At 38.2% G+C, this 26335-nt stretch overlaps 1 protein-coding gene across 11 annotated transcripts in view; it reads left to right on the top strand.

Moving 5' to 3' along the window:
* The window catches only part of CDC14A (cell division cycle 14A), a 172226-nt gene that overhangs the window by 31700 nt on the left and 114191 nt on the right, over positions 1–26335 (top strand). For all 11 annotated transcript variants that reach the window (XM_028489075.2, XM_028489072.2, XM_028489073.2 and 8 more), the window contains one exon: positions 394–486. In XM_028489075.2, the coding sequence (XP_028344876.1) occupies positions 394–486 (93 nt within the window). The remainder of the gene's footprint in view (positions 1–393; positions 487–26335) is intronic.

Genomic DNA, 26335 nt, shown 5'->3' with positions numbered 1-26335 from the left:
TGTGGTGTGTTAGGGAATGAAAAAGGATGAATGGGCTTTACATATAAGATCAAGAGTAAATCTTCAAAAATGATTCCTGCTATAATAAAGATGCCAATAATTTATCTCCCATTGTATCAGTCTCCTTTCTTGGAGAGAAATATATTTGGTATGTGCTAATTCTTACATTATGATTGAGCTGTAAAAAGTATGAGCTAGAAAAAAAAAAAAAAGTATGAGCTAGTAACCCTCCATCCCGTACTACTTATGTATGAATGCCATAGAAATTGAAGTTGAAAGTTGTTAAATTTCACTGATTGTGACATGTCTTTGAAAGTTAAGAGATAATGTTTTTCTGTACATTTCAACATTGTCTCTGTGGTTACACGAACTCTTTTTATTCCCTCTTTCTAGTCATACAGTTTATCACGAAAGAAAATTGTGCACTACACCTGTTTTGACCAACGGAAAAGAGCAAATGCAGCATTTTTGATAGGTGCTTATGCCGTAAGTACTTTTTTCATGATTATTTTCTATAATCAGGCCAATGGAATGCTAACACTGTCAAATAAAACCCAGGCCACTTTTTCAGTGGAAATGGGAGATGGTGAAGATTATTAGCAGCTTGGGAATTGATCTGGAATGGAAAGTGTGGACCAGTATTGATCGTCTGTTTACTCTTGGATCTTATTTTCCATTAGCTAATGAGAGAATCTTGAGACTGCAATGTGTAGCTTGTATTCCACAGTTGTATAGGTGTTTTTAATAAAAAGAATACCCAGAAAGGATATTTACAGGAAAAAAATATATAGTGGAAGATTATTAAAGACTTAATGGTTTCCTTTTTTTGGGGATAGGAGGAAATCCTTGATTGCACGGGGGAGGATTATTATTATTATCAGTCCATTTATTTATCTATACAAGTGTTTGCAGTAAGCAAACTGAATATAAATCCTGCTTATATTGCAACTTCCCTAATGACTAGGCATGACTTTTCAAAAATAATTTTGATTAGAAATTTTGTTCTCTGTAGGCACTAAAATGTAAATGTGAGTTCCACATGAATGTACTACACTATTTTGTTGTGAATACTTCTAGAATTTTCTATATATACTGGGATTGGGCAGGCAGGGGAGAGAGGTGTCCTTTTCCCTCTCATCCTTCAGGGAGGTCGGTGTTTCTCTAAAGCCCGGAAGCTCACTGCTGCATGACCTTTCAATGGCCTTCTGAAGACCTTGATGGAAGGAGGCACCAGCTACTAGACATCAAACTCTGCCACATCAACCCAAAAGCTTTGGGGGAAAAAGCCCAGCTGTGATGTTGAAAAGACTGTCAGCCGTTGCAGGGTGTAGGCTGAGGATAGTGGCAGGCTGACAGCCAGACTGCAGCCTGGGGCCTTTTTTCCAGAACTGAGATGCCCCACTCTGTCCACCTTTTCTCATCAGGATGTGGCTACAGTAAAGCCTTGGGCCATCCCTTGTGGAACTTTTCTTTCCTGCTCCATAGACAGCATGCTATAGTATTTGGAATCATGACTAAGAATCAGAAACACAGTTTTTCATCCTAAAGTGGCTCTGGGATGAGGGGTAAGCCACTTTATCTTTCTTAGCTTTACTTAGTTTCCTTATCTGTAAAATGAGAGGGTTGGATATAATGACCTCTAAGTTTCCTTCCAATTCTGAGGATACTAGGATTATTTGTAGCGCCAGCCAGGCTCTTGCTTTTATTTTAAGAACATGCATGAAAAGCTGGCTGTTGGCATGAAGGTTCAGTGAAGTGCTGGTAAGCTGAATTAAGCAGGCGTGCTTATTTTTCACTTTGATAATTACTGTTTATTTGAAACTGATAATTGACACCGTGTTTAAAATATGGAGAGCCTGTAATAACCTCTGGATTCAAGCCATGTAAACAAGCGTGTATTCCTGAGGGGTTTTGTGATGTTTTTGAGCATGTTATTCGTGAGTCCTTTGTCACAGGGATTGCCGGCAGGAAGAGGTCATTTGCTACTCGCTCCTTCCCCCCTCTTCCCCTCCTTCACCCCTTCTTTCTCTTTTTTTCTTTCTTAATGCCCATCCTTCCTGTTTTTAGTGTCTTCCTTAATTTCAGCATGGCACCTTTGGAATTTTGAATAGAAGTTTAGTTCTAATAGATGCGTTGAGCTTGGGGATAAAATATATCTTCTAATGCACAAGTTTCCACCACTTTAAAGCAGCCAAATGAAAGAAAAGCAGTCTGAGGAAGTGCTGAGGGCAGCATGAGCTTGTCTTAAATGCTGGTTATGGTCCTGAGAAGCAGTGTAATTATTATTTTACTAGTCATTTCCCAGTTGATTTTCTTTTCTAATTTTAGAAATGTGTTCCCCAGAAAGCTTTTTGACACAACCCTTAATAAAAATGAGAACCAGGAATTGTAAACTTTCCTTAAAGAAAATTTTGCGCCTTACTTTGTATTATATGTATGCATTTAATTGTTGACTCAAGTATTTTAAGAAGACAGTAATGGCATTATACATACATCTCAGCTAAGATTCATATGTATTACATATTGCTATTTGGATAAGTCATAATCTCCTGGGGGAATCTTCTTGGACATAAAAGACTTTTACTTTTGGAGTAGCTGTGTAGCCAAATGGGGTGAGCTATGTACATGTGTATTTTTCAGAATCCCCAGCAGTGAAGGTGTTCCTCTTTTTCATATGTGGTATCAGCCCTCTATCAAAGGGCACTGATGACTAATTTGTACTAAGACAAGCCTTTTTCCCTGAGCCTTATTTTTCTCATTTGTAAAATTTGGTTAATACCAGGGTTTTCTGGTCTACTTCACAGGATTATTATCAAGGTCAAATATCTAACTGCCTGTTTGATAGCACCACATAATATATCTAAATGATATGTCACATTTACTGTGGCAGAATTTTTTATTCCTTCTCTCCACAAACCTATTTATTTCCCTACTCATTGGCTTTTTAGTAAATGAGCTACCATCAGCAACTTACTGAATCAAAGGATAGTAGTCATTTTGATTGCTGTTGTTTCCTCTTCCCACATTATACTCATCAGTAATTTCTAACTCTAAAACACATATTGAGTCAGAATACTTCTTTCCCTCTCTGTTGCTATCACCTAGTCCAAGCCACTGTCACGGTTCACCTGGATGCCCACCATAGCTTCATACATTGTCTCCTTTTCACACCCTTGCTTCCCTTTAATCCAGTTGCTACACAATTGTCAGAGTAATGTTTTAAAACTATAAATTAGATCATGGCCCTCTTTCAAATCTGTCTAATGATCCCTCGCTCTTCTTGGCATGAAATTCAGTCTCCTCCCTGATCTGGCCCTTTCTCCCTCTGTGATCACCTTACTCAAGATGCTCCCATCACACTGGCCTTCTAGCCGTGGAATCGCAAGTGTGCTTCTGCCGGAAGGCCTTGATATTTCTGTTCTCTCTCTCTCACCTCAGGTTTTTACCTCAGACCCTTGCATTGCTTCTTCCTTCTGATCTGATATCACTTCCTCAGAGAGACTTTCTCTTGAGTTTTACCTTGCTTTCTCCACCTCCAGTCACCCTCTAGCCCTTTGCTGTTTTAGTCATTTTTTTGTAGCGCTCTACTACTTGAAATTATCTGGTTCATTTGTGTATTTACTTGTTTATTATTTCTTTCCTAGACTAGAGGGTAGGGACCTTGTCAGTTTTGTTCATTGCTGTGTTTAGGAGGTGATAAACTATTTAATCAGGGGTTAGTCTCAGGCATTCACCAGTTGAACTGGAAACTGGCCACAGTGGGGCCTTCCTGCTGTGCTGAATCATGGGGAAGTCCAGGGTCGGGGGCGGGGTCCCAGGGAAGAGACTAGGTGGCCAGCCTGGAGGGGGCTGGAGGATTTACCAACTGGAATGGAACTATTTTGGCACTTGAACATTGAGCATCAGTTTAGAACTGTGCCCGGCCTATGGTAGATGCTCCTTAAATATCTACTGAATGAATGAATAATGGAACGATAAAATATGAAAGAAAGAAGGAAGGTGAATTTCTTTGGGTAACTTCAGAGACAAACTGAAAATGATCAAATTGGATCAAATTGGACATAAAGTTTAAAGTCATGTCTTCCTCATTACCGGAAATACTTGCAGTAATGATTGATCCAACCATGTTTTTTTTTTTAAATTTATTTATTTTTAAAAAATTTTTGGCTGCATTGGTTCTTCGTTGCTGCACAAGGGCTTTCTCTAGTTGTGGTGAGTGGGGGCTACTCTTCGTTGCGGTGCGCGGGCTTCTCATTGCGGTGGCTTCTCTTTGTTGTGGAGCACGGGCTCTAGGCGTGTGGGCTTCAGTAGTTGTGGCACTCGGGCTCCGTAGTTGTGGCTTGCAGGCTGTAGAGCGCAGGCTCAGTAGTTGTGGCGCAGGGGCTTAGTTGCTCTGCGGCATGTGGGATCTTCCCAGACCAGGGCTCGAACCCGTGTCCCCTGCATTGGCAGGCGGATTCTTAACCACTGCACCACCAGGGAAGTCCCTCAACCATTGTCTTAAAGGTGCAGAATCAAAGCAAAGGTTATAGACCAAGGGCAGTACCTCTATACAAAGTCACATCACTATCTTGCTTCTTTTTTTTTTTTATTTTTTGATAAACTTTGTTTTCAATTATTTTTATTATGGTAAAATACTGTGTGTAAAATTTACTGTCTTAATGATTTTTTCCTTGTTTTTTATTATTTTTTATTGAGGTATAACTGACATAACATTATATTAGTTTCAGAGGTACAACAAAATGATTCAATATCTGTAAATAATTGCAAAATGACCACTACAACAAATCCAGTTAACATCTGTCACCATACATAGTTACCAAAAATCTTTTTTTCTTTGATGAGTCTTAAGCGTTTTTAAGTGTATAGTTCAGTAGTATTAGGTACGTTCATATTGTTGTGCAACTATCATCCCTTGCTTTTGAGTGTGACATCTTGTGCAGACATTATGTACCTACAGAGTCAGGGCTTTGCCTGTGGTTTCTCTGTTAGATCATGACTTTAAGTATGTCACAGAAGCTTTTGTGTTTCTATTTCCTTATCTGTAAGTGAGGGAGAGCCTTTTTATGTTTTATCTCCTAGAGGTGTCATGAGTATCAAAAAGGAGATAAAATACAGAACATCATGTTCAGTAGGAAATCCACAAACCCTTCTCTGTGGGTGATCTGAAAGCCAGAGTTGCTGGAATGATGTGGCCACTGGAGATCACAGTGACACTCAGCAGATGACAGGCACCCATTTCAGGGCAGTCCCCACTCATGAAGCATCTCTTTATCCCTAAGCTGTGACGTTGTGCTCCTTGAGATGGAGGGCTCAGATTTTAAGAACAGACCAACTTTGTTGGAAAGATGTCTCCCTTCCAGGACAATACTCAGTGCAGTTTCTGTTTTAGAGTTAGGATGCTTAGATTATCATAGCATCCAAAATACTCCCATATGAATTTGAAGAAGATGGCTTTTAAAAAATTAAAAGCATGAATTAATTAGGCTCTTGCCACATGCTTAGAGACCAAATCCTCACTTGTTTCTGTACTGTTTTCAGTTCACAGAACTATGGTAAAGAGATCAAGGAGAATTTGGAGCAGGCCATGATGATTGAAGGATTGGAAAATAATTCAGAGTTAAAGAATTAAGAATTTTTTCAGCTATGTGGAGGATTCTGGTTACCACATTGTATGTTCCTTAACGTACTTGTTAAGGCCTCATATTGCTAAATAAGGGGTCTAATTATGGATTAACTGGGACTGGCCTGAACCAGATGTCATGTCTGAATCAGGGATGACAAGGTAGACTTTCTAACCATATCTATGTCTGCTATTTGTTTTGTAGACTATACTTAAGGCCTTAGCAGTTATATTATACCTCTACGTCTACTACTAATTGCAAAGAAGCCATTCTCCATCTGGTGTAGTGGTTGAGAGCAAAGACTTCAGCAGAGCCACAGGCTTGGCCTTGAATTCACTTGTTTTTTGTGTGTCTTGATCAAGTTATTTAACTCATCAAAACTCCTGTTTTTTCCATCTTAAAACAGAGATAATAACACCCCGCCTAACATAGTTGCGGTGAGGACTGAAGGAGGTCATGCTCATGAAGGTGTCAGGGCAGTGCCTGGCATTTTAAGCACTTAGGAATGGCTGGTGCTCTAGGCAGGAAAGTTGTGTGGCCTTCCAAATCATTTTCTGAGCCATTGTCTTACTTCCCCTGAAGAGCTGAAGGCTGCTTGCCTCTTTTTCTCTGCTTGTCTTCCCTCCTTTCCATCCCATTGCACACTTAGATCCTTCCTTGACTCAGTAACACTCAGAAGGTTGTTAATGTGATGATTGCTTAGGATAATTCACTGGAAGGTGTGAAGGTGTATGTATGAGTTTTTTTTCCCCCCTCCTAGGATGTTATCTGCATTCTAAAGGAAGAACCTGTCTAAAGCAAATGAATTTCTCATTTTTGAGGTGTGTATTCAGGTATTCGTTAGTTCAGTGAGTATTTATTTAGCTCACATGAGCTCGACTCAGCATTGTGGTGGGCTCTGGGAAATAAAATAAAATTTTTTTAAAAAAGAAAGAAAGAAAAAGAGAAGAAAGAATGAATGCCTAGCTTTAAAATAGGGGAACAGATGAGCAACAAGTAATTTGGGAAAAGTGTGTAGTAATAAGTGCCAAATTTGGATAAAAATTCATTCAACAGTGTTTTTCCAGGCCTTGTCATACATGATGTCTTGTTCTAGGAGTTGAGGATACTAAGGTGAATAGCTCCCTGCCTTCTGGTGTCGGTGTTGGGGGACCAGGGTCAAACCTGGAGAGATTTGAGAGGGATCAAGGATGACCAACCCCAGCAGGCCAAGTTGGGAAGGGAATATCAGATGGGGGGCATGGCATGGAGGGGAGGATGCTTTTTGGGGAGGATAGGAGGGGTTGGGAAATGATTAAATTATTATTTTTAATTTTTTTATTTTTGCCGTACACGGGCCTCTCACTGCTGTGGCCTGTCCCGTTGCGGAGCATAGGCTCCGGATGCGCAGGCTCAGCGGCCATGGCTCACGGGCCCAGCCGCTCTGCGGCATGTGGGATCTTCCTGGACCGGGGCATGAACCTGTGTTCCCTGCATCGGCAGGCGGACTCTCAACCACTGTGCCACCAGGGAAGCCCTGATTAAATTATTTTAAACATCTAGTTTGAATAGAGGATAATTTAATGAATTTAATCTAACAAATTGGCATAACCACATTATAGAAGAAAAGTAGGAAGTTTCTCTTGTAATTATATCTCTCTAAGTTTGAACTATTTACTTAGGTATAATTGCAGTGTAGTTTTGTGAACCTTTTTTCACTTGGCCTACATATGTTTTGCATTTTTGCTACCTACGTGACCAAATAATATTCCCTTTAGAGTACATACCATTGTTTAACATTTTAGATTCTTTTCAAAATTTTTTATAATGTGACAAACAACTTTCTGCATTGTAAATGCTTCTTTTTGTGGATTTTTGTCTTTAGATTGCCAGAAGTGTGATTAATAGATTAAAAAAAAATCAGCATAACTTTAGGCTCTTGGAGTATATTATCATATTTAAGCCAATTTCCACTAAATTTGGTATCATGTGGATTCTTCAGTGTTATATACCTTTGCATAATGGGGATAAACACTAAAGATTTAAAAATTTACTTGATGGGGCTGGGGGAGGGAAGGATTGGGAGTTTGGGAATTGCAGATGCAAACTAGTATATATAGGACAGATAAACAACACGGTCCTACTGTATAGCACAGGGAACTCTATTCAATATCCTGTGATAAACCATAATGGAAAAGAATATGAAAAAGAATATATATGTATAAATGAACCACTTTGCTGTACAGCAGAAATTAACACGTTGTAAATCAACTACACTTCAGTAAAATAAAAAAACATAAAAATTTAATTGGTGAAAATATTTCATTGTTTTACTAATCTTTTTTAATGATTTAAAAATGATTATGATTTAATGATTTAGTTTAATAAAACTACAGGAATAATCAACCTAGGTACTAATCATTTTTTAATGATTAGAACCTAGGTTGATTATTCCTATAGTTTTATTTGTAGGTTTATTAACTTTTTGAATAGCTGTGTTTTTTAAATTTGTTTACTGTATTTGGACCATTAAAAGTTGAAAAGTGACTATCAGTCTCTTTCCTTTAAAAAAAGAAGTCATTTCCCTGTGTCTAATTTGTATCAATAGATGTAGACCCCTAGAAATCACATCCACCAGTCCAAGTTTCTGTAAGAAACTAGGAAGTCCGTATACCTTAAGTTCTGTTACTTATCAAAATGCTGTATTAATAAGTACTTCTGTGTGGTTGAATACAAAGATGGTTAATTGGAACTGCTGATAATGGACTTATTGATTATTTAACACTGAGTGGTTTACTGAATTTTACAAACAATTATATTTGGGACAGTATTATTTAAAAGTGGTTAATGTGTGTGTGTGTGTTTAAATCATTGGAAAATAGTGAACGAGGCCAACTGACTCTGAATTTGTTTTTGTCTCATTTCTGACTCACAGTTCACCCATAAATTGCAATTTCAGAACTGCTTTACATTATCATTAAAAAAACTGTAGGTTAAACAAATGTTATTTAAAATGTAGGTAAAATTATCAAGAAAATAGTTGGTTCAAAATAATAAAGGTGTTTACCTTAAATATTTATTAAAATAGTAATAAAGTGGATGTCAGCTACCAGTGTTCTGTCAACCTCTGTGGCTTCTTGGTACACCTACCAGGTAGCGTTTGCTTCTGCTTATAGAAATTGTGGAGAGGAAGGGAGGAGTGGCTTATGGCTGGGGCAGGGCAATTTCCTGTTTGCAGTTCCTTCCTTTTATAGCTTGATAGGCAAGAATGCTAGTGCCTGCAAGTGGGCCAGAGAGGCTTTTATCCTCGCAGGCTTGCATTTTTGGTGTCTTCAAGCAGGTCAGTCTCCCTAAAATCATACAGCATTTTCAATTTCAAACTCTTTGAATTTGGAAATTCTATTAATCTTCTGCATATGGACAGAGCGATATTATCTTTTTCAACTCTCCTTGCATGTTTCTTTTAGCTGTGGGCTAGAGAAATCAGCTGTTTGCTTTTCACTTGTGGAAGGTTTGTTTCTCAAGTTCTTTTCAGTCTTTTTTTCCCCCCTTCTCCTGCTTACAAGTTTCCTCTGTGCTGTAAACACACACACACAGACACACACACACACACACACACACACACACACACACACACTGTATTTAGGACAGTATATTTCAAGGGTGATACTGTGTCTGCTCACACAGTTTTGAATCTCATTAGTAGCCTTGAAAAGGCATATACTTTCTATGTGAATAGCCTTGAAAAGGCATATACTTTCTATGTGAAAAGCTTATGTCCATTTGTTTCATTTCCATACTGAATTAAGGGGATGTACTTTTTTTTTTAAAATTTATTTATTTTATTTTTGGCTGCATTGGGTCTTCCTTGCTGCACGCGGGCTTTCTCCAGTTGCGGTGAGTGGGGTCTACTCCTTGTTGCGGCGCGCAGGCTTCTCGTTGCAGTGGCCTCTCCCGTTATGGAACACAGGGCTCCAGAGCACAGGCTCAGTAGTTGTGGCGCACGGGCTTAGTTGCTCCGCGGCACGCGGTATCTTCCCGGACCAGGGCTCGAACCCGTGTCCCCCGCATTGGCAGGCGGACTCCCAACAACTGCGCCCCCAGGGAAGCCAGGGATGTACTTACTTAATGCTCGGAATGGGAAATTTCATTTTGTTCCTCACAGCAGCCCCAGCATCTAGAACAGTGTCTGACGCATCCTAAGTGCTCAATGAATACTTGCATGAATGACCGAATGTTTAATTGATAAATAAACATTAGTAATATTGATAAACACATTGATAAATAAGTTATCTTCCACGATTCTTGAAAGTTTGATATGGGGTAATTAAAAAGCTGGAGTGCTTAAAAATAAATTAGGAAGTCAGTACTAATTATAGAAATAACAACAAGAATCACAGTGTTTTGAGGCATTACTTTTTTAAATTTACGGAGTAAAATAAGGTGTTTTATTTTGTTTTTTTGTGGTATGCGGGCCTCCCTCTGCTGCGGCCTTTCCCGTTGCGGAGGACAGGCTCCGGACGCGCAGGCTCAGCGGCCATGGCTCACGGGCCCAACCGCTCCGCGGCATGTGGGATCCTCCCAGACCGGGGCGCGAACCCAGTTCCCCTGCATCGGCAGGCGGACGCGCAACCGCTGCGCCACCAGGGAAGCCCAAATAAGGTGTTTTAAATAGCTCTCTAAAATTTTAGAACTGAAATGGACTTTGTTAATATATATAAACATTTAAAATCAATATTATGGATGATAGTCTTCATTTTAGCCCCAGCATTATTTCTGTTTTTCTCAGTAAGGGAAAATCCTTATTTATGCATATAAGTAGTTGTTTAAAAATGTCAATCACTTTTTTAACAGTTGTCCTTGTACTCTCCATATACTTTTCAATAAGAACTAATTCAAATGCTCAAAAAAAAAAGAATACTGGAAAAATTTTCAATCAGTTGCATTAAAAAAATTTAACTGTATTCATTTTTTATGGAAAAAAATTAGAAAAGAGACACTGAAAGCCCTGAAGACATTATTCATTATCATCATGTGACTTGGTGCTAAAAAAACCCCAAAAGACTCACTTTTGCAGAACCACTGAAGTATCTCTGTAAGAAACTGACTAGAAAAAAAAAATCCTGCTCCAGTCCTGCTTTCTCAGATGGAGAATCTGAGACCAGAGAGGTCAAGTGTCTTGCCCAGGGTCAAATCCAGTTAGTGAAAGAGAGAGACTAGAACCCTCTGCCAAGTTCCCAGTTGGAGGTATATCCACCCACAGCGCATAGCTGAGCAGTGCTAGTCTTGTAATAATACTGTGTCTAAACCACAATATTCTGCAGAAGATTCAAAACAGCATGTAGTGTGAAAGGGTAGGATGTTCCAGTTGGAAAGCAATGTTTCCAACACACTGGTCATGCAGTTTCTCTTCCAGGCAGCATCTAAGCTTTAATTCTGGCTGATGGAGCTAACACCCAAATAAGTTTGTGTAGCAACCAGGTGAAATGGCAGTTTTCCTCACATTCGCCTCAGTGATGTCTATGGATGTCCTAAAGTGGTTCTAAGTGTCAGGAGTGATAGAAAAACAGGAGAACCAAGGAGTGACATGAAATAGTTTATCTTAGGACTGGGTTTTCCAAGCTTTTTTCACTATAATCCACAGTAAGAAACATATTTTACATTGCAGCTTAGTTCACATACTCATACACACACACACACACACACACACACACACACACAGACATGCACATACCATTCACATGAATAATTGAAACAAAAGGTTCATGAAACAATTTTTACCTTACAATGGGTGAGGTATACTGACATTTTATATTCTGTCCTATTTTTTAAAGAAAAGTCTTTATCCATTAAATTGATTTTGCTGCTCACAGCCATTGGAGAATCTGCTTGCTGTGCTTAGATCTGAAATGTATTTGCATGTTTTTTAGGGCATCGATTTTGACACTGAACATGCAGGTGATTGTTTGGCCCATCTGGGTTAGTCTACAATTAACGCAAACAGCTTAAGTAAATTTTAAAGTGTCCTGAACTCCTCAGAGGTGCCTCTCTCTAAATATCAAGATGTACAGCTGGCTCCCACATGATTTTCATTCATTTGCTACTTGATTATTAGAAAAAGCTGAGTTTGTTTTAAGCCCTCGAATAATACAGTTTATCTTTGCACATCACACTTCCTTTTAAATCACTATGTTTCCCTCAAACTCCTCTCCTACACATCCCCTTCTTCCTGGCAGCCCAAATGTGCATTTATTCATTTGGGGACAACCTTGAATGAGAAACGTCTGTGTTTGGGTCAGCACTGGGGGCCCTGAGGACCAGTGCTGAGCCTGCCTCTGGGTCTGTTACGTGAGTACCTGTCCAGTTTAGTTTCTAAATTTGTGCTCATGATATGTAATGCCCTATTGACCTCATGACATCTAATCTTAAACCTTAGGTTTGTAAGGGTTTTTGAATGCATACTTTTAATCTGTGTAAATTTTATTTCAAGTCTTTTTTTTCTATTTGACATAGTGAATAAAATAGTGGCCTTTTCCCCATTATGGACAGTGAACTAATAACTGAAAAGCCCTCTCCATATGTACTTTATGAAATTTTAAATAAAGCAGGAGCTAACTGCAGCTCCGTTGAGGTTGCTGTGTGTTGAGTTATTCCTAAGACTCTTAGTGCCCCAAATATGGTCACCACGGCAATAAACTCAGACCGTGCCCATGCTGGCTACTAGGTCCCATGTCAGCACCACTCTGCCCCTGCATCTTTCTTAGTTCTCTCCTTCACTGTGCCTCTGCCTCAGCCTTGCTTCCTGGTGTCCACCCCCCTCACCTTCCATAATAAATGCTTATAGGGCTTCAGAATTTTTGTTATGGAAAACCAGGCTCTTATGATGAGAACCTAAAGCGAGGGATGTAGTTAGTCAGCAAATTCACGGTTAAAGTAAATAGTTGGGCTAGGTAAGTGTAAGTTCAACCTGAAAGAGATATTTAGAGTTGCTGTAGTACCTCAGAGAATTATTTAATAGGGGAGTAACATTTGTGGTTCATAGTTTCAAATTAAGGAGCAGACAGGCAAGCCTTTCCGTGTGAAGATACATACTGTAGGATGAATCAGACTTTAAAGTTCTTTCATGAGTGGGTGTGTGAATCAATTAGTGGGGCCTACTTTGGGAAATTTGTAAATTGATTGAAAAAAAACAACCCATAATTCCTTTCTCAGAGAAACTTTCTGATGTTTTTTCCGTAATTGGTCCAGTCTCCTCTCCTCTCCTCTCCTCCCAACAGTTTATTTTGTCATTTCTTATTATCTGACCTAGAACCTGGCTTAATTATAGCTTTTCTCACCTTGTCTTGTAATGAATTACGTGTGATATAATCCACTAGAATGAGCTCTTTGCTATTACTTGCTTTGCCATCTCTCTCCTTCTAGAATGAGCTCCTTGAGTAGAGGAATGACTGTTACTCACATTTATATCCTCAGTACCTAACATAGTGCCTGTCTGTGTTGTTTTAAGGAATAAGGAATGAACAAGATAGGATACAGCCGTGGAGGGAATTCAGATTTCCAAGGTGACTGATCTTGTGTTAACAGTGTGTGAGAAATAATGCAGACAGACTCCAAGCTCTAGGTCTTCATCACACCACTCCTACCCCCAGGTCCTGCAGTTGACTTCTGTAACCCAGGTCTCAGCTGCAGTGCTTTCAATTTGAAATCCACTGCTTATTAAAACTTATGGGAATGGACCCATCCCGTACAAAGAATTTAGGGTTATGCTGTAACTCTCTTAATAGTGTTGCAGGGTATTGTCTGTCTTGGAGTTGGGAAAACCTTAAATCCCATTAGTTTGTATGTGGTATTATGTTCCCTTCAGAAATGTCTGAAATTTGGAGAAAATTCTCAGTGTCTGTAAGGGAGTTGTAGTTTTGGCAGCAAGCTGCATATTTTGCCAGCAGCCAAATTTTAAGTTTTATTGTCTTTCTGGAAACACATCTGTGAAATAATGGAAATAGTGACAAAATGTGCTTAATATTTTAAAACAGTTTCTAAAATCATTTTGCTTACTTGTCTCCAAGTCAGATATTTGAATTAAAAAACAACAACTTTTAGAATATCCTGACATCGGGCTCTGACATTATTAACACAAAGTTTAAAAAATATATTAGATATTAAATTTTATGTATGTGTATTGGCTGATGACAGTATTTTACTTCTGAATTCATGGAAGAGGAAGTTAGATTTTAGTTGTTGATTAAGATCATTCTATTACAGTTAAAAATTTGGGGATTTACCCAGAGTGTGGGCAAGTGGATTTCCTTGATAAACTTTATCTTACTTTTTTTTTTTTTTTAAAGGAACAGTAGTTGGCCTAGACCTTGAGTTTAACACAAAGACTATAGGGTGAGATGGTGGTGGGAGTGTCTACTCTAGCAATCCAGAGAGTAATTTCTCCCCTGAAGAACTTCTCCAGAGGAGCTGTGTACAGTGATTCTCCCCTAAGTTACAAAAATAGACAGACCTTAGATAGGCTCTCCCCTCATCCTGCCTGCCCACCCGTACCCTTCCCTCCTCCTCTGCCTCATTGTACTAGGAGACCTAGAGAAATTAAGTAACTGTCACAAGAGGCAGAACAGGGAGGGACAAGAACCCCCTATATCATTGGCATTCCATTTCTTCCCCTCTTCGTTAGCAGCACCCCCTGTTCAGGTAGACACCCATAGCCAAGTTAGCACCATGTATGAAGTAACCAGTTACCTCTTTTCTCAAAATTTGCTCTTGGCTTTCCTTTATGCCTGTTACTCGTTCACATTCCTTGCTATCTCTGTGTAGCTCTCCATCTTCATCTTTTTCTTTCCCTACTATTTCCATCTCTTTCTCCTTCCTCTGTTTCTGGTCACATTTCTCCCGTTGCTCTGTTCCCTTCCTTTCGCCCCTTCTTCTGTCTTAATTGGCTGGTATATAGAATAACAATATTGTAATAATTGGAGTTTTTTGGTTACGTGTAACAGAGACTGGCTCTGACTTGCTCAAGCTCAAAACTTTAGAATGAATTTCCTTGTAGTTTAGTCAAAAGAGGGAAGTAGAGGGCTCCTGTAGCCTTCACTGTTTAATAAAAACGCTTTATTCATTTTAATGGGAAATAGCCTTTCCCTCTCCCCTTCTATCTGGTTCATTTGTTCATTCTGTCATTGAGCAAATAATTATTGAGCAGCTGTGCCAGATACTCTTCTAGGCTCTAAGGATATAACAATGAACGAGAGAGAGAAAAATCCCTGTCCTCATAGAGCTTATATTCTGCTGGGGGAGACAAACAAAGAAATAAAAGGTCAGTGATAATGGCTTTGTGGTGGTGTGCTAGTGTTTGGCTAGTTCAGATTGGAAGTTCAGAGAAGCTGTCTTTGAGGTGATAACAGTTAAGCTGATAATGAGGAAGAACATTCTAGGCAGAGGTAATAGCAAGTACAAAGGCTTTAAGGTGGGCATGAACTTGTGTATGACTGAGGAACCAAGAGAAAGCCGATGTGACTGGAGCACAGCGGGTGAAAAGGCTGATGTAGTTATGAGGTGTGAGGTCTCTGCCAGTGCTTGTGTGTGAGGGGAAGAGTTTGGATTTTATCCTCCATGACTTGGGAAGCTGTTAGAGAGTTGAAATGATCTGATTTGCACTTAAAAGGACTTTTAAAACTCATCTTTTAGAAACCTACTCAAAGCTCTCCATGATACCAGTTATCTCTGGGTTTCAAATTTCTCTTATGCTACTATGCCACGATGGTCTGAGTATTTACGTGTCTGCCTTCCCTGTCATCTTCATTTTTATATTCCTAAAATATAGCTCAGTGTCTACAAGCAGACAGTGAAAGAAGAGGTGCATTTGTCACGTCACATGGTTGTCACGGGCATTGGCAAAGCCTATTGTGCCGTTGGAATTTCATTGAGAATGGAGACCTCCTTTCTTGTATTAACTATCACTTAAAGCTAAGGGAATAATATTTGTCGTACTGTGATGTAATTCAGGTACTGAGCCTTCTGACTTCTATAAGAATAACATTTCTAATATTGGTCCTCAACTATAATTATGTATCAGACATACCTGTGGGCCTGACCTGTCATATCTGGCAAATCAGAATCTCAGGGGGGAGAAGCCAAGATATCTATACCTTAAACAGCTTTAAAGGTTTTTCTGAGGAATATTTGAAGTTGTGATCCCCTGGCTTGGAAGATCTGAAGTAACATACAAAGGATGCTCCATGAGGTCAGGAATATATTTGCCTGTTCTTACATACTATCCATGGTGCCTGGTACCAGTAACTGCTGTATGAAGAAATTAATTACCTGTGTGTAGAACTTTGGAGAATTCTCTGCTCATCTTCTTTTCCTTTCTTCTTCCTAATTTTCCTTACTATGAGTAAATCTGCAATGCAAGTCTTCTTTTTTTTTTTTTTTGCAATGCAAGTCTTGATGCTGATGAAAAGATGGTGGTGAGAAATTGCTGGCCAGGGGTGAAGGGGATGTTTTCTGGAAGTAGTGAGGTCTACCTGCACTAGTGAGCTGGAATGAGAGGGGAATTTCCAGTAGCTGCAGGGAAGGTGGGTGGACTTCTATCTATATATTACATATTGGGTATTGGGTATGCAATAGATAGATCTGTGGGTTGGATTTAAATTATTTTTATTTAAGTTGAAGTTTCCTTCATTTGTTTCAGTTCTACTGTTTGTGAAATTAGTCAACTAAAGTATTTAGGGAACGTGGTTACTTCTTTAAAAAAGTATGTACATTTAAGAATGATAAACCATATTATGTTCTTGTAGGATACATCTGTCATGTGGCATCTATTTGAACAGTTTGGTCTAATGCACAGTAAAATTGCCACTGAATCCTTTCTGCAAACACCTGCCTGGTGGGCAAAGCTCTTGTTTCTCTGCTTTCTCTAAGCAACAACTCTTTGTAAATACTGGAAGAGAACAACCAGTTCCTCGTTTGTGTTCATTGTTGGCTTTCTATTCTTGAGTCAATTCAAAGAACAGTAGCTTACAAGTTACTATGAGATTTTAGATCTGAGATTTAGTTCACATGCTGTGTGGCTTCTGTCTTAGAAGTTTTCAAATTGAAAAAGCAGAAGGTGACTATATTCAAAAAGGAAAAAGCTTTTTTGTTTTTGGTCCCTCAGGTGCATGCTCTAGTTACGAACATGAATACAATGGATTGTCTGGTCTACCTCCTTCCCTCCTAGGAAATCTTAGGCAGCTGTAAGTGCCTTAAGTCATGGGAAGCGAGCCACACTTTTGTCTTATGGAGCCTGGGTTGGGTTCCATACCTGGCAAGTTTGGCCATATTCCTCTTGTGTGTGTCCAGAAAGTTTTTGACCTTTCTCATTCGTTTTTCTTCCAATTGTTTTGCTCTATTTACATTGAGAAAATCTTTTTCCTCTCATATTTGCCCTACCTCCCATTGCCTCAGATTTGAAATTAGTCCTAATCATAATGCCAAATACTGAGGAAAGCTATGCATTTTGAAGTGGAATTAGATGTAATAAAGTACCAGTCAGACATTTGAAATAATTCAAGGTTCACTTTAGAGTCATTGTAAACATGTTCATTGATCTCATGTTTTTCTAACCTAGCCTTTCCTCAAGTACTAGCATTGAGAGAAAATAATTTAAAAAGCAAACATACTTATTTAATTATTTTGTTTTAGTTTTTGAAATAATGTTTTCTACTACATTTTATTTCAGATATCTGATTGCAATGATAATATGGAATATATTATCATTTTTGGACTAGGCTACAAGACTAACAACCATAAGATTTTATCTTTGGGAAACTGTTTCCAGAAATCTAAATATTAGCTTTTGGAATAGAATTCAAATAAGCTTTTGGAATAGAATTCATTTGCAAGTTAAGGGCTTTCTGTAATTGGTCATAGGTGTTAAGAGGATTTAAACACTGATTCTTGGTCTATTACAGTGGATCTATCATCTGCATCTTCACAGTAAATGAAGTTATGGTTCTTGCCTTCTAAGCTTGATTTTTTTACTTTTCTTTCTTAATTTGAAAGGTTTTATGAAATAAATCTCATATTATACCCAGAATTAAACAGTGAATGTCAGTATGAGGAGTTTTTAATATGAAACCATTTCATTTGAGAGTATGTATTATTCAAGTGGTATTCTGGAGTGAGTCTATTTTTGTGCTTTATGCAGAGACTGCCTTCTGATGATGAATGATAGATGATATACAAGGTTATGTTTATCTGTGTGTTGTAACATAACAGCCCTGTACTCAGCTTATGTGAGACTAGGGACTCAGGTTTTCTTGGGACCAAATATTTTCTCCTTTTCCCCTTTAAAGGTGTCCCTTTAGACTTCTGTGTGCTGAGAATATTGGCTTAGTGTTTCCTTGGTTTGCTTAACAAGGGGCTGGACTAGTTCAATGAGATACAACCAGCTCAGCAATATCTGTTTTGGGACATGAGCTCTCCTCAGGCAGGAGAAGGCTGTGGTACTGAGACACTACTAGCAAGAGATGTATATTTGTCGTGGCTATGGCTGTCAGTTCTGGAAGGACATCTTTTCAGGCTGATTATGAAAGTTCTGTTTCCCGTCAAATTAGATGGAAAGATACACATGGCTGATGTTGTCTGCAATTTTCCTAAATTACCCATCAAAGAGCTCCCAGTTGTTTCACTCTAATTACACCCATAAGAGTGATGGAGAGAGGATTTCTATCTTAAACTAATTCTCACATAAAGTTTGCTGCCTACTCACTGAATATCAAATCCCAAATTCAAATTCAAAGGTGAAGTGACAACACATGAGAGTATTACAGAGCAGACATCACCTTAACCAAAAAGCACAGTCATTTCTAGACCTTGTTCTGAAGAGGATGCCAGATGATTTTTAAGTATTTTTTGGGCAGAAATAAGTGATGGAGATAGAGACCTAACATGAGGTTCTGCCTTTCTTCTATAATTAGTGTTGCCTCCATATTTTTTAAGCAGATGCATTGTCTAACACTTTGCAGGCCTTGTAATCTGTGGTTTATAATAGACTCAAAACTTGAAGAACAGGAAGAATGACTTTCTTTAACAATGTGTTCAAAGACTCAAGATGCATTCATTCTTGTTCTGTTTTAATTAGACCAGTAGAATAAACTTAAAATAGACTGAATAACGCAAGTTGTTTTAACTATACAGTTGCATTTCTGGTTTGTAATTAGTCTTACCTATCTAATTTGTGATTGTTTAACACTGAATATTTTTATTTCTGTAAGCAGTTAGAACAAAAGTAGAATCAGCTGTGCTTTTGGGAAATGTTTGCCTTTTTCCTATTTTAAAATTTTATTTTAAAGTTAAATGCGGATATTGTTTTCTCAGTCTCTGGTTATAATGGGAGGAAATGATAAAGAAGAAAAATGTTGCTAAAAATAAAAAATTAAGCATTTTATTTGTGCTTGTGTATGACAGTTAAGACTTAATGCTGTCTTCAGGAAAAAGCAGTTTATAAATTGAGTTCCCTGACACTTAAGAAGTCTGAGAACCAAGTCTTGGGAGGCAAGGAAGAGACTTTAAAAGTTTTGTTTCAGCTCTTTGCAGAGTTTCTCACCTCATCATGTGTTTTTAATAGATGTTCGTTCCATGGACTTATGTGGTTTACGTTTTGTAGATAACTGGTAATTGCTCTCCTCTCCTAAAAACAAACCCAACCAGGTAATCTTATTCTTTAGTTCGTGAGAAGTTCACATAAGGAAAAATGAGTACAACATCAACTCTCTTCTGGTTACTTTGTTAGAGAGAGATGTGGGCCACATCAGCGATCTTCTGATATTTTGACAATGGGCTGATAAAACAGGAACCAGTGCATTTATTTTGTGGTTGTTGATACTAAGGCACCAGGAGACTCAGGAGACCCTTTGAACAGGCAAAACTGAGAGTAGGATCGATATCTGTATGTTAAAATGAGAGGGTTGAACTAAATGATGGTCTCTATCTTGCACCTTTGGTATATAGCAATCATGAGGGATGTTTACATCCTCACGTTTTGATGTTTATATGTATAGGCAGGCTTTAGGGCTAAGGTGTCAGAAGTAATAGCAGTTGTGGATCCTGATTCACATGGATACAGGTGGTGAAAAGGAGAAGAAAAAAATATTTTGGGATCAAAGTTTATCGTTTTATCACATAAAATGCTCTCTTTCTCTCCACTGTTTTCTCCTGCAGCCGTCAAACATTTTTTGAGTGTGTGCTGTGTGCCAGGCACGGTGGTGAGTCTTGTAGATACAGAGGAGATAGAAATCCTGCTCTCAGAGTTACAAGCCTAGCCAGGGAGATAGACTAAAATAACCATAGAAACGTGTGATGACAAACAAGGGTAAGAGTTTGAAGGAGAAGGGCAGGGAGCTTTGAGAACATAAGGCAGGGGCCTGATCTCATCAAGTTGCCAAAGAAGGCTGCCCTGCCAAAGTGACTTAGAGCTGTGGTGCCAATGAAGAGGAGCAGGAAGCCATCTAAATGCTACCATGATGCAAGGAAGACTCAGGTGCAGCCCCCTTTAGAGCCCTTGCTCTCAATAGCTTTAAGTACCATAATGACGTTGCAGACTTTTCCTTGTGTCCTTGTATGTGTGCAAGTTCCTATGCAGATTATAAGCATTAAGTAAACACATGCTGGTCTTTGGTGACTGTGTTCTCTGTTCCCCTTCTTGCTTCCTGCCTTTTATCACGTTTTGGGAGTGGCCGAGTGTTGCTTCAGAACAGACACCGGGAAGTGGGAGAGTGAATGTCTGGGTCCGGTAGCCTGCCTTGGCTCTCGAAATACTTTCTGTAAGCTTATACAGATCATTTGATCTTGTGCCCCTATGTTTGAAATCAGTTTCTTTCTTACTTTCTCTTTTAGCACACCATTGAAGTATTGTCTCTAAGTACGTAGTTTGATGCTTTCATATAACTGGGATCAGAAAGTTAATTTCACTAGGTCCTCTGGGCATTACCACTAAAGTTGTAGTGACACATTTAAAAAATCTCATTCACTAATTATTAAATGAGCTGAATTAACCCTTTAGGGCAGGTGCACTCGTTGTATCTTATCAGGTTAATGTAGTCATTCACTAAACATATACATATTTACTGAGCATCTACAAACGAGGCTTTGTAAGGCTTATAAAGTATGGAGCACTTGGTTACTGCACTTAAGGAGCTTCCTACTTTAGCATAAAGGAAAATAATTGCAACAGAGTTGTGAGGGGCCCATCAGGAAGTGGACTGGAGGGCCTGTGGGAGCTAGACTGCCTGACTCCACTGCACCCTAGCTTTGTGGCCTTGAGGCAACGGGTTCTCTGCATTCCGCACGTAAAATGGAAATTGTGATTGTGAGGATTAATGAGCCAAATTATGTAAAGTGCTTAGAATAGTGCCTGGCACATAGTATGTACTATATAACTTTTTGTTTTTATTGTTATCATCATTATCACGGTCACTATCACTCTTATGGTCAAGTCTAAAGGTAAGGGGAAGGGTTTCTGAACTAAAGAAGAAAGACATCATGGAGGTGGTATTTGAGTTAGGTCTCAAATGAAACAGAAAGAATTTTAATAGGCAGAGAGGGTGTGGAGAGGATTCCAAGAAACCTCAGGTGCTAGAAAGTATCACCTATGATTAGGGAATGGTGAGGAGTCCAGGCTAGCGGATGAAGTTCTTTCAAGAAACAATGACAAATTCACCTGGAAAGGTGGATTAGGACCTTATCTTGGTGAAGAGTTGGCAATCTGGCTGGGCTTTTTGAGCAGGATTGAGTCTCTCAGAGCCCTGCTCTAGAATTCCTGGAGTAGGCAGGAAATGGAGGCTGAGAGAAATGGTGTGAGTCTTAGCATGTGGTGATAGGGCTTGAAAAAAGGTGATGATGATAGTAATGAAAAAAAAGGTCAAGTGCATATCTGCTGGAGAACTAATGAAACTTAAAAATTCAGGGCCCCTCACATGCTCAGAATCCTAGTGGTGGTTTTGTAAAATTTGAAAAGCTATTTGTATCCTTTGCTTCTTTCTCTAAATGGTATGTTTCAGACCCCCAAACCTGGTTCCATGCCATAATTGAAAGAGACTGTGGAGAAAGGATCAGTCGGTATATTGATTTGATGAGGGTAGATAGAGTGAAGCAGAGAGGCCAGAGTTAAAGACGACTTGCGAGATTTTGTCTGGGTGATGGGGAGGAACCTGATAGGAAAGGGGGATGATGGGAGAAGCCAATTAGGGAGCAGTGGTTTCAAACCGAGCGAGTGTTCTAGATTGGTTAGCTTCACCAGGGAAAGGACATTTTCTTTTCTTCAAACCTCTGCCCATCCCTATCCTCAATTGCTGTCTCACAAGTGTGAGAATTTTAAGTTATATGGGGGCTGGAGAAAGGGGTCCAAAGATGACTGCTAATTAGTGGGCTAGAACCCAAAGCACATGTCTTAGGGACATCTTTGTAATGTCTACATTTAGTACTCTGTGTATGCTAAGCCTAGTTTTCTGAAACCTTTAAAGAAAGTCTCTCCTTTTTTGGTATATCTTTGGTATAGATTCTTCTATATTCAGCAAATTTTAGTGCTTCTAGACTATTTTCAAGTTATAACATCTGTTTTCTGGAAACTCCTATTTTGAAGAAATTTAATTGACTCGGAAGTGGTTGGTAATGCTGATTTCATAGCTGTCATGTCAGTGTTCCTATGGCAGTACCTGACTGGGAAAGGCTGTTCTCAGCATTTGTTACCTCTTTCATAAACAAGTAAAATATTAAATAACAGGAAATCAAAAGCCAAAATTGAAGAATACTCTCTCAGATGGCCAAATAGAATCTTCAAGAGTATTTTTACTTTCCAGATCACAAAATATAAATATAATTGACATAGGGGCTCAGGCTTCATTTTTAAATATATTACGGTTGTGTGTTGGCTTTGCCATCAGGCTTTTTGTGGGAAATAATAACACCTAAAAACAAAGCTAAAAACATAGTAAGATCTGAGGCAAATGTCCCCAGGGAAAGACCATTAGCAAATTCATGACTCAGAGTCTGGTTTAGACTTCTATATTAAACCATGTGTTGTTTAAAGAATCATCCCTTGTGTATCAGAGAGATTAAATTATCTGAGTAGAGAAATATAGTTGTAAATTTCAAACTGCTTCTGAAATACACATATATTTTTTGACAGGCTTTAAGAATTTAATGACCATAGGATTTAGTTTAAAGAAATGATTTAGAATATTTGCAGATTAATTCTAAGAGGATTTTAATTTACCAGGTTGGTCTGCTGTTCTGTAAGATTGGTCCAAACTTTATATTTGTTACATTGTTTCTCAATGTGTGGTGTGCACAAACATTTTATTTTACTTTTTTCTTCCACATTTATTGAGATACAATTGACATACAGCATTGTATAAGTTTAACTATTGACATACAGCATTGTATAAGTTTAAGGTGTGTAACATAATGATTTGAGTCACATACATCATGAAATATTATCACTATAAGTTTAGTGAACATCCATCATCTCATATAGATACAAAATTAAAGAAACAGAATTTTTTTATGATGAGAATTCTTAGGATTTACACTCTTAACAACTTTCATATATAACATACAACAGTGCTAATTATATTTATCATGTTGTACATTACATCCCTAGTACTTATTTATCTTATAACTGGAAGTTTGTACCTTTTGACCACCTTCATCCAATTCTCCCTCCTGTGAGCCCCTATGTCTGATAACCACAAATCTGATCTCTCTTTCTATGAGTTTATTTGTTTGTTTTTGAGGTATAATACCTACAATACTACGTTAGTTCCTGTTACACAGCATAGTGATTTGGTATTTCTGTACATTTCAAAATTATCAACATGGTAATAGTCTAATTGTGATATGTCACCATTCAAAGATACTGTATAGTTATTGACTATATCCCCCACATGGTGCATTTCATACCCACGACTTATTTGTTTTGCATCTGGAAGTTTGTACCTCTTCATCTCCATTACCTGTTTCTTTCCTCCCCTCACCTCCCTCACCTCTGGCAACCACTCTGTTTTATGTTTGTTCATTTGTTTTGTTTTTTAGATTTCACATTATAAGTAAAATCATACAGTATTTGTCTTTCTCTGTCTATTTCACTTAGGATAATACTCTCTAGGTCCATCCATGTTGTTGCAAATGGCAAGATTTCATTCTTTTTTACGGCTCAGTAATATTCCATTGTGTATTACATCTTCTTTATCTATTAATCTATTGATGGGCACTTGGATTGCTTGCATATCTTGGCTCTTTTTGTAAATAATGCTACAACAAATATAGAGGGGCATATATCTTTTCAAATTAGTGTTTTTGTTTTCTTTGAATAAATACACAGGGATGGAATTTCTGGATCCTATGGTAGTTTTATTTTTAATTTTTTGAGGAATCTCCCTACTGTTTTCCATAGCAGCTGTACCAATTTACATTCCCAGCGCAGTGCAGAAGGGTTTTGTTTTCTTCATTTGCTGTTCGTTGTCTTTTTTGATAATAGCCATTCTGACAGGTGTGAGGTGATATCTCATTGGGGTTTTGATTTGCATTTCCCTGTTGGTTAGTGATGTTGGGCATCTTTTCATGTGGCTGTTGGTCATCTGTATGTCTTCTTTGGAAAAGAGTCTATTCAGATCCTCTGCCCATTTTTTAATTGGGTTTATTTTTTTGATGCTGAGTTGTATGAGTTCTTTGTATATTTTGGATATTAACCCCTCATCAGATATATCATTTACAAATATTTTCTCCCATTCAGTAGGTGTTCTTTTTGTTTTTCTGATAGTTTCCTTCACTGTGCAAAGCTTCTTAGTTTGATATAGTCCCCTTTATTTTTGCTTTTGTTTCCCTTGCCTGAAGAGACATATCCAGAAAAATATTATTGAGATTGTTGTCAAAGAGAGTACTACCTATGTTTTCTTCCAGAAGTTTTATGATTTCAAGTCTTATATTTAAGTCTTTAATCCATTTTGAATTTATTTTTGTGCATAGTGTGAGAGTAGTCCAGTTTGATTCTTATGCATGTAGCTGTCCAGTTTTTCCAACACCATTTATTGAAGAGGCTGTCTTTCCCACATTGTATATTCTTACCTCATTTGTTGTAGATTAATTGCCCGATGGCATTTTTCACAGAACTAGAACAAATAATGCTTAACTGTGCATGGAAACACAAAGACTTCAAATAACCAAAACAATCTTGAGAAAGAAGAGCTAGAGGTATCATGCACCCTGATTTCAAACTATACTACAAAGCTACAGTCATCAAAGCAGTATGGTACAGGCACAAAAACAGACACATAGATCAACAGAATAGAATAGAGAGCCCAGATATGAACCCACACTTGTATGTGCAATTAATCTTCACAAACATTTTACAGTTTTAAGAGTTATGTATTTTAAAATTCATTTATGTGTAGACTCTGTGGCAAGTGATACTGGTTTTCCATTTATAGCAATGATATAAACCACTTTAGAATACATTGATTTAAGTTAAAAGGGTATGTCTTTAAAGAGAAATGGTAATACATGGTGCTACGTGTGGTGGCAGAAGTTGAGAAGGTTGATGCATGATTAATTGAAGTTTGGGAAACATTGGCTTATTTGTAAATAATATGTTATACTAGCTTGTAGTACTGTAATTTTAATTAATTGTTAAATAAAAACCTCATAGTCACTTTAATTGGTTGACTCTTACTTAGTTAAAAGTAAGAACATATATGTCAAATGCTGTTCTATTGAGAAGGTTTATAGGACTTCCTGGCAAAGAATAGGGCAATTTTATAAAAGTCATACTATACTCACTAATTTCAAGGATAAATTGGCATGGCAAACCAAGCACTATGCAAAGGGCTTTTGTTAAATTTTTTCAATCAAAAGTTGGGGAAGATTCTTCTGGTTTGGGTTCATATATGCTAATATTTAGTGAGAAGAGTAGACAGTATATTATTTTTTCCCTGAGAAGCAGAGAAGGAAAATCAGGATATTTAGAAGATGCTTTGAAGTTAATTTTATCCAGAAAGTATTTTTAGAAATATTAGAATATCTGGGAACAAATCTTTGAGTAATAGTTAAATATAGATTTTATTTTTAGAAATAGTACACGTTTAACATTTCATAACTGATTTAGTTACTCCACATTTAAAAAACAAATTAATACACCTTACTACAAAATACAAGAAATGTGGAGATAGTAGAAAATATAAAGTAGAAATTCCTTCTTCTTCCACTAATCTTCCCCCAGCCCTATTCCTTAGGCACAACTACTGTTAACAGTTTGAAGTCACCTAATTTTATTTTATTTATTTATATTTTTGACTGTGCCATGTGGTTTGTGGGATCTTAGTTCCCCAACCAGGGATTGAACACGGGCCACAGGGAACCCATGGACTGCCAGGGAATTCCCCTGAAGTCACCTATTTTTTAAAAATAAATTTATTTTTAAAAAATTTTTGGTTGTGTTGGTCTTTGTTGCTGCGCACGGGCTTTCTCTAGTTGTAGCGAGTGGGGACTACTCTTTGTTGCTCATTGCGGTGGCTTCTTTTGTTGCAGAGCATGGGCTCTAGGTGCGTGGGCTTCGGTAGTTGTGGCACGCAGCTCAGTAGTTATGGCTCTAGAGCTCAGGCTCAGTAGTTGTGGCGCACGGGCTTAGTTGCTCCGTGGCACGTGGGATCTTCCCAGACCAGGGATAGAACCCGTGTCCCCTGCGTTAGCAGGTG

Source organism: Physeter macrocephalus, chromosome 4 (assembly GCF_002837175.3).
Source record: "Physeter macrocephalus isolate SW-GA chromosome 4, ASM283717v5, whole genome shotgun sequence".
Classification (NCBI taxonomy): Eukaryota; Metazoa; Chordata; class Mammalia; order Artiodactyla; family Physeteridae; genus Physeter; species Physeter macrocephalus.
This window is presented reverse-complemented; position numbering and strand designations above follow the sequence as displayed.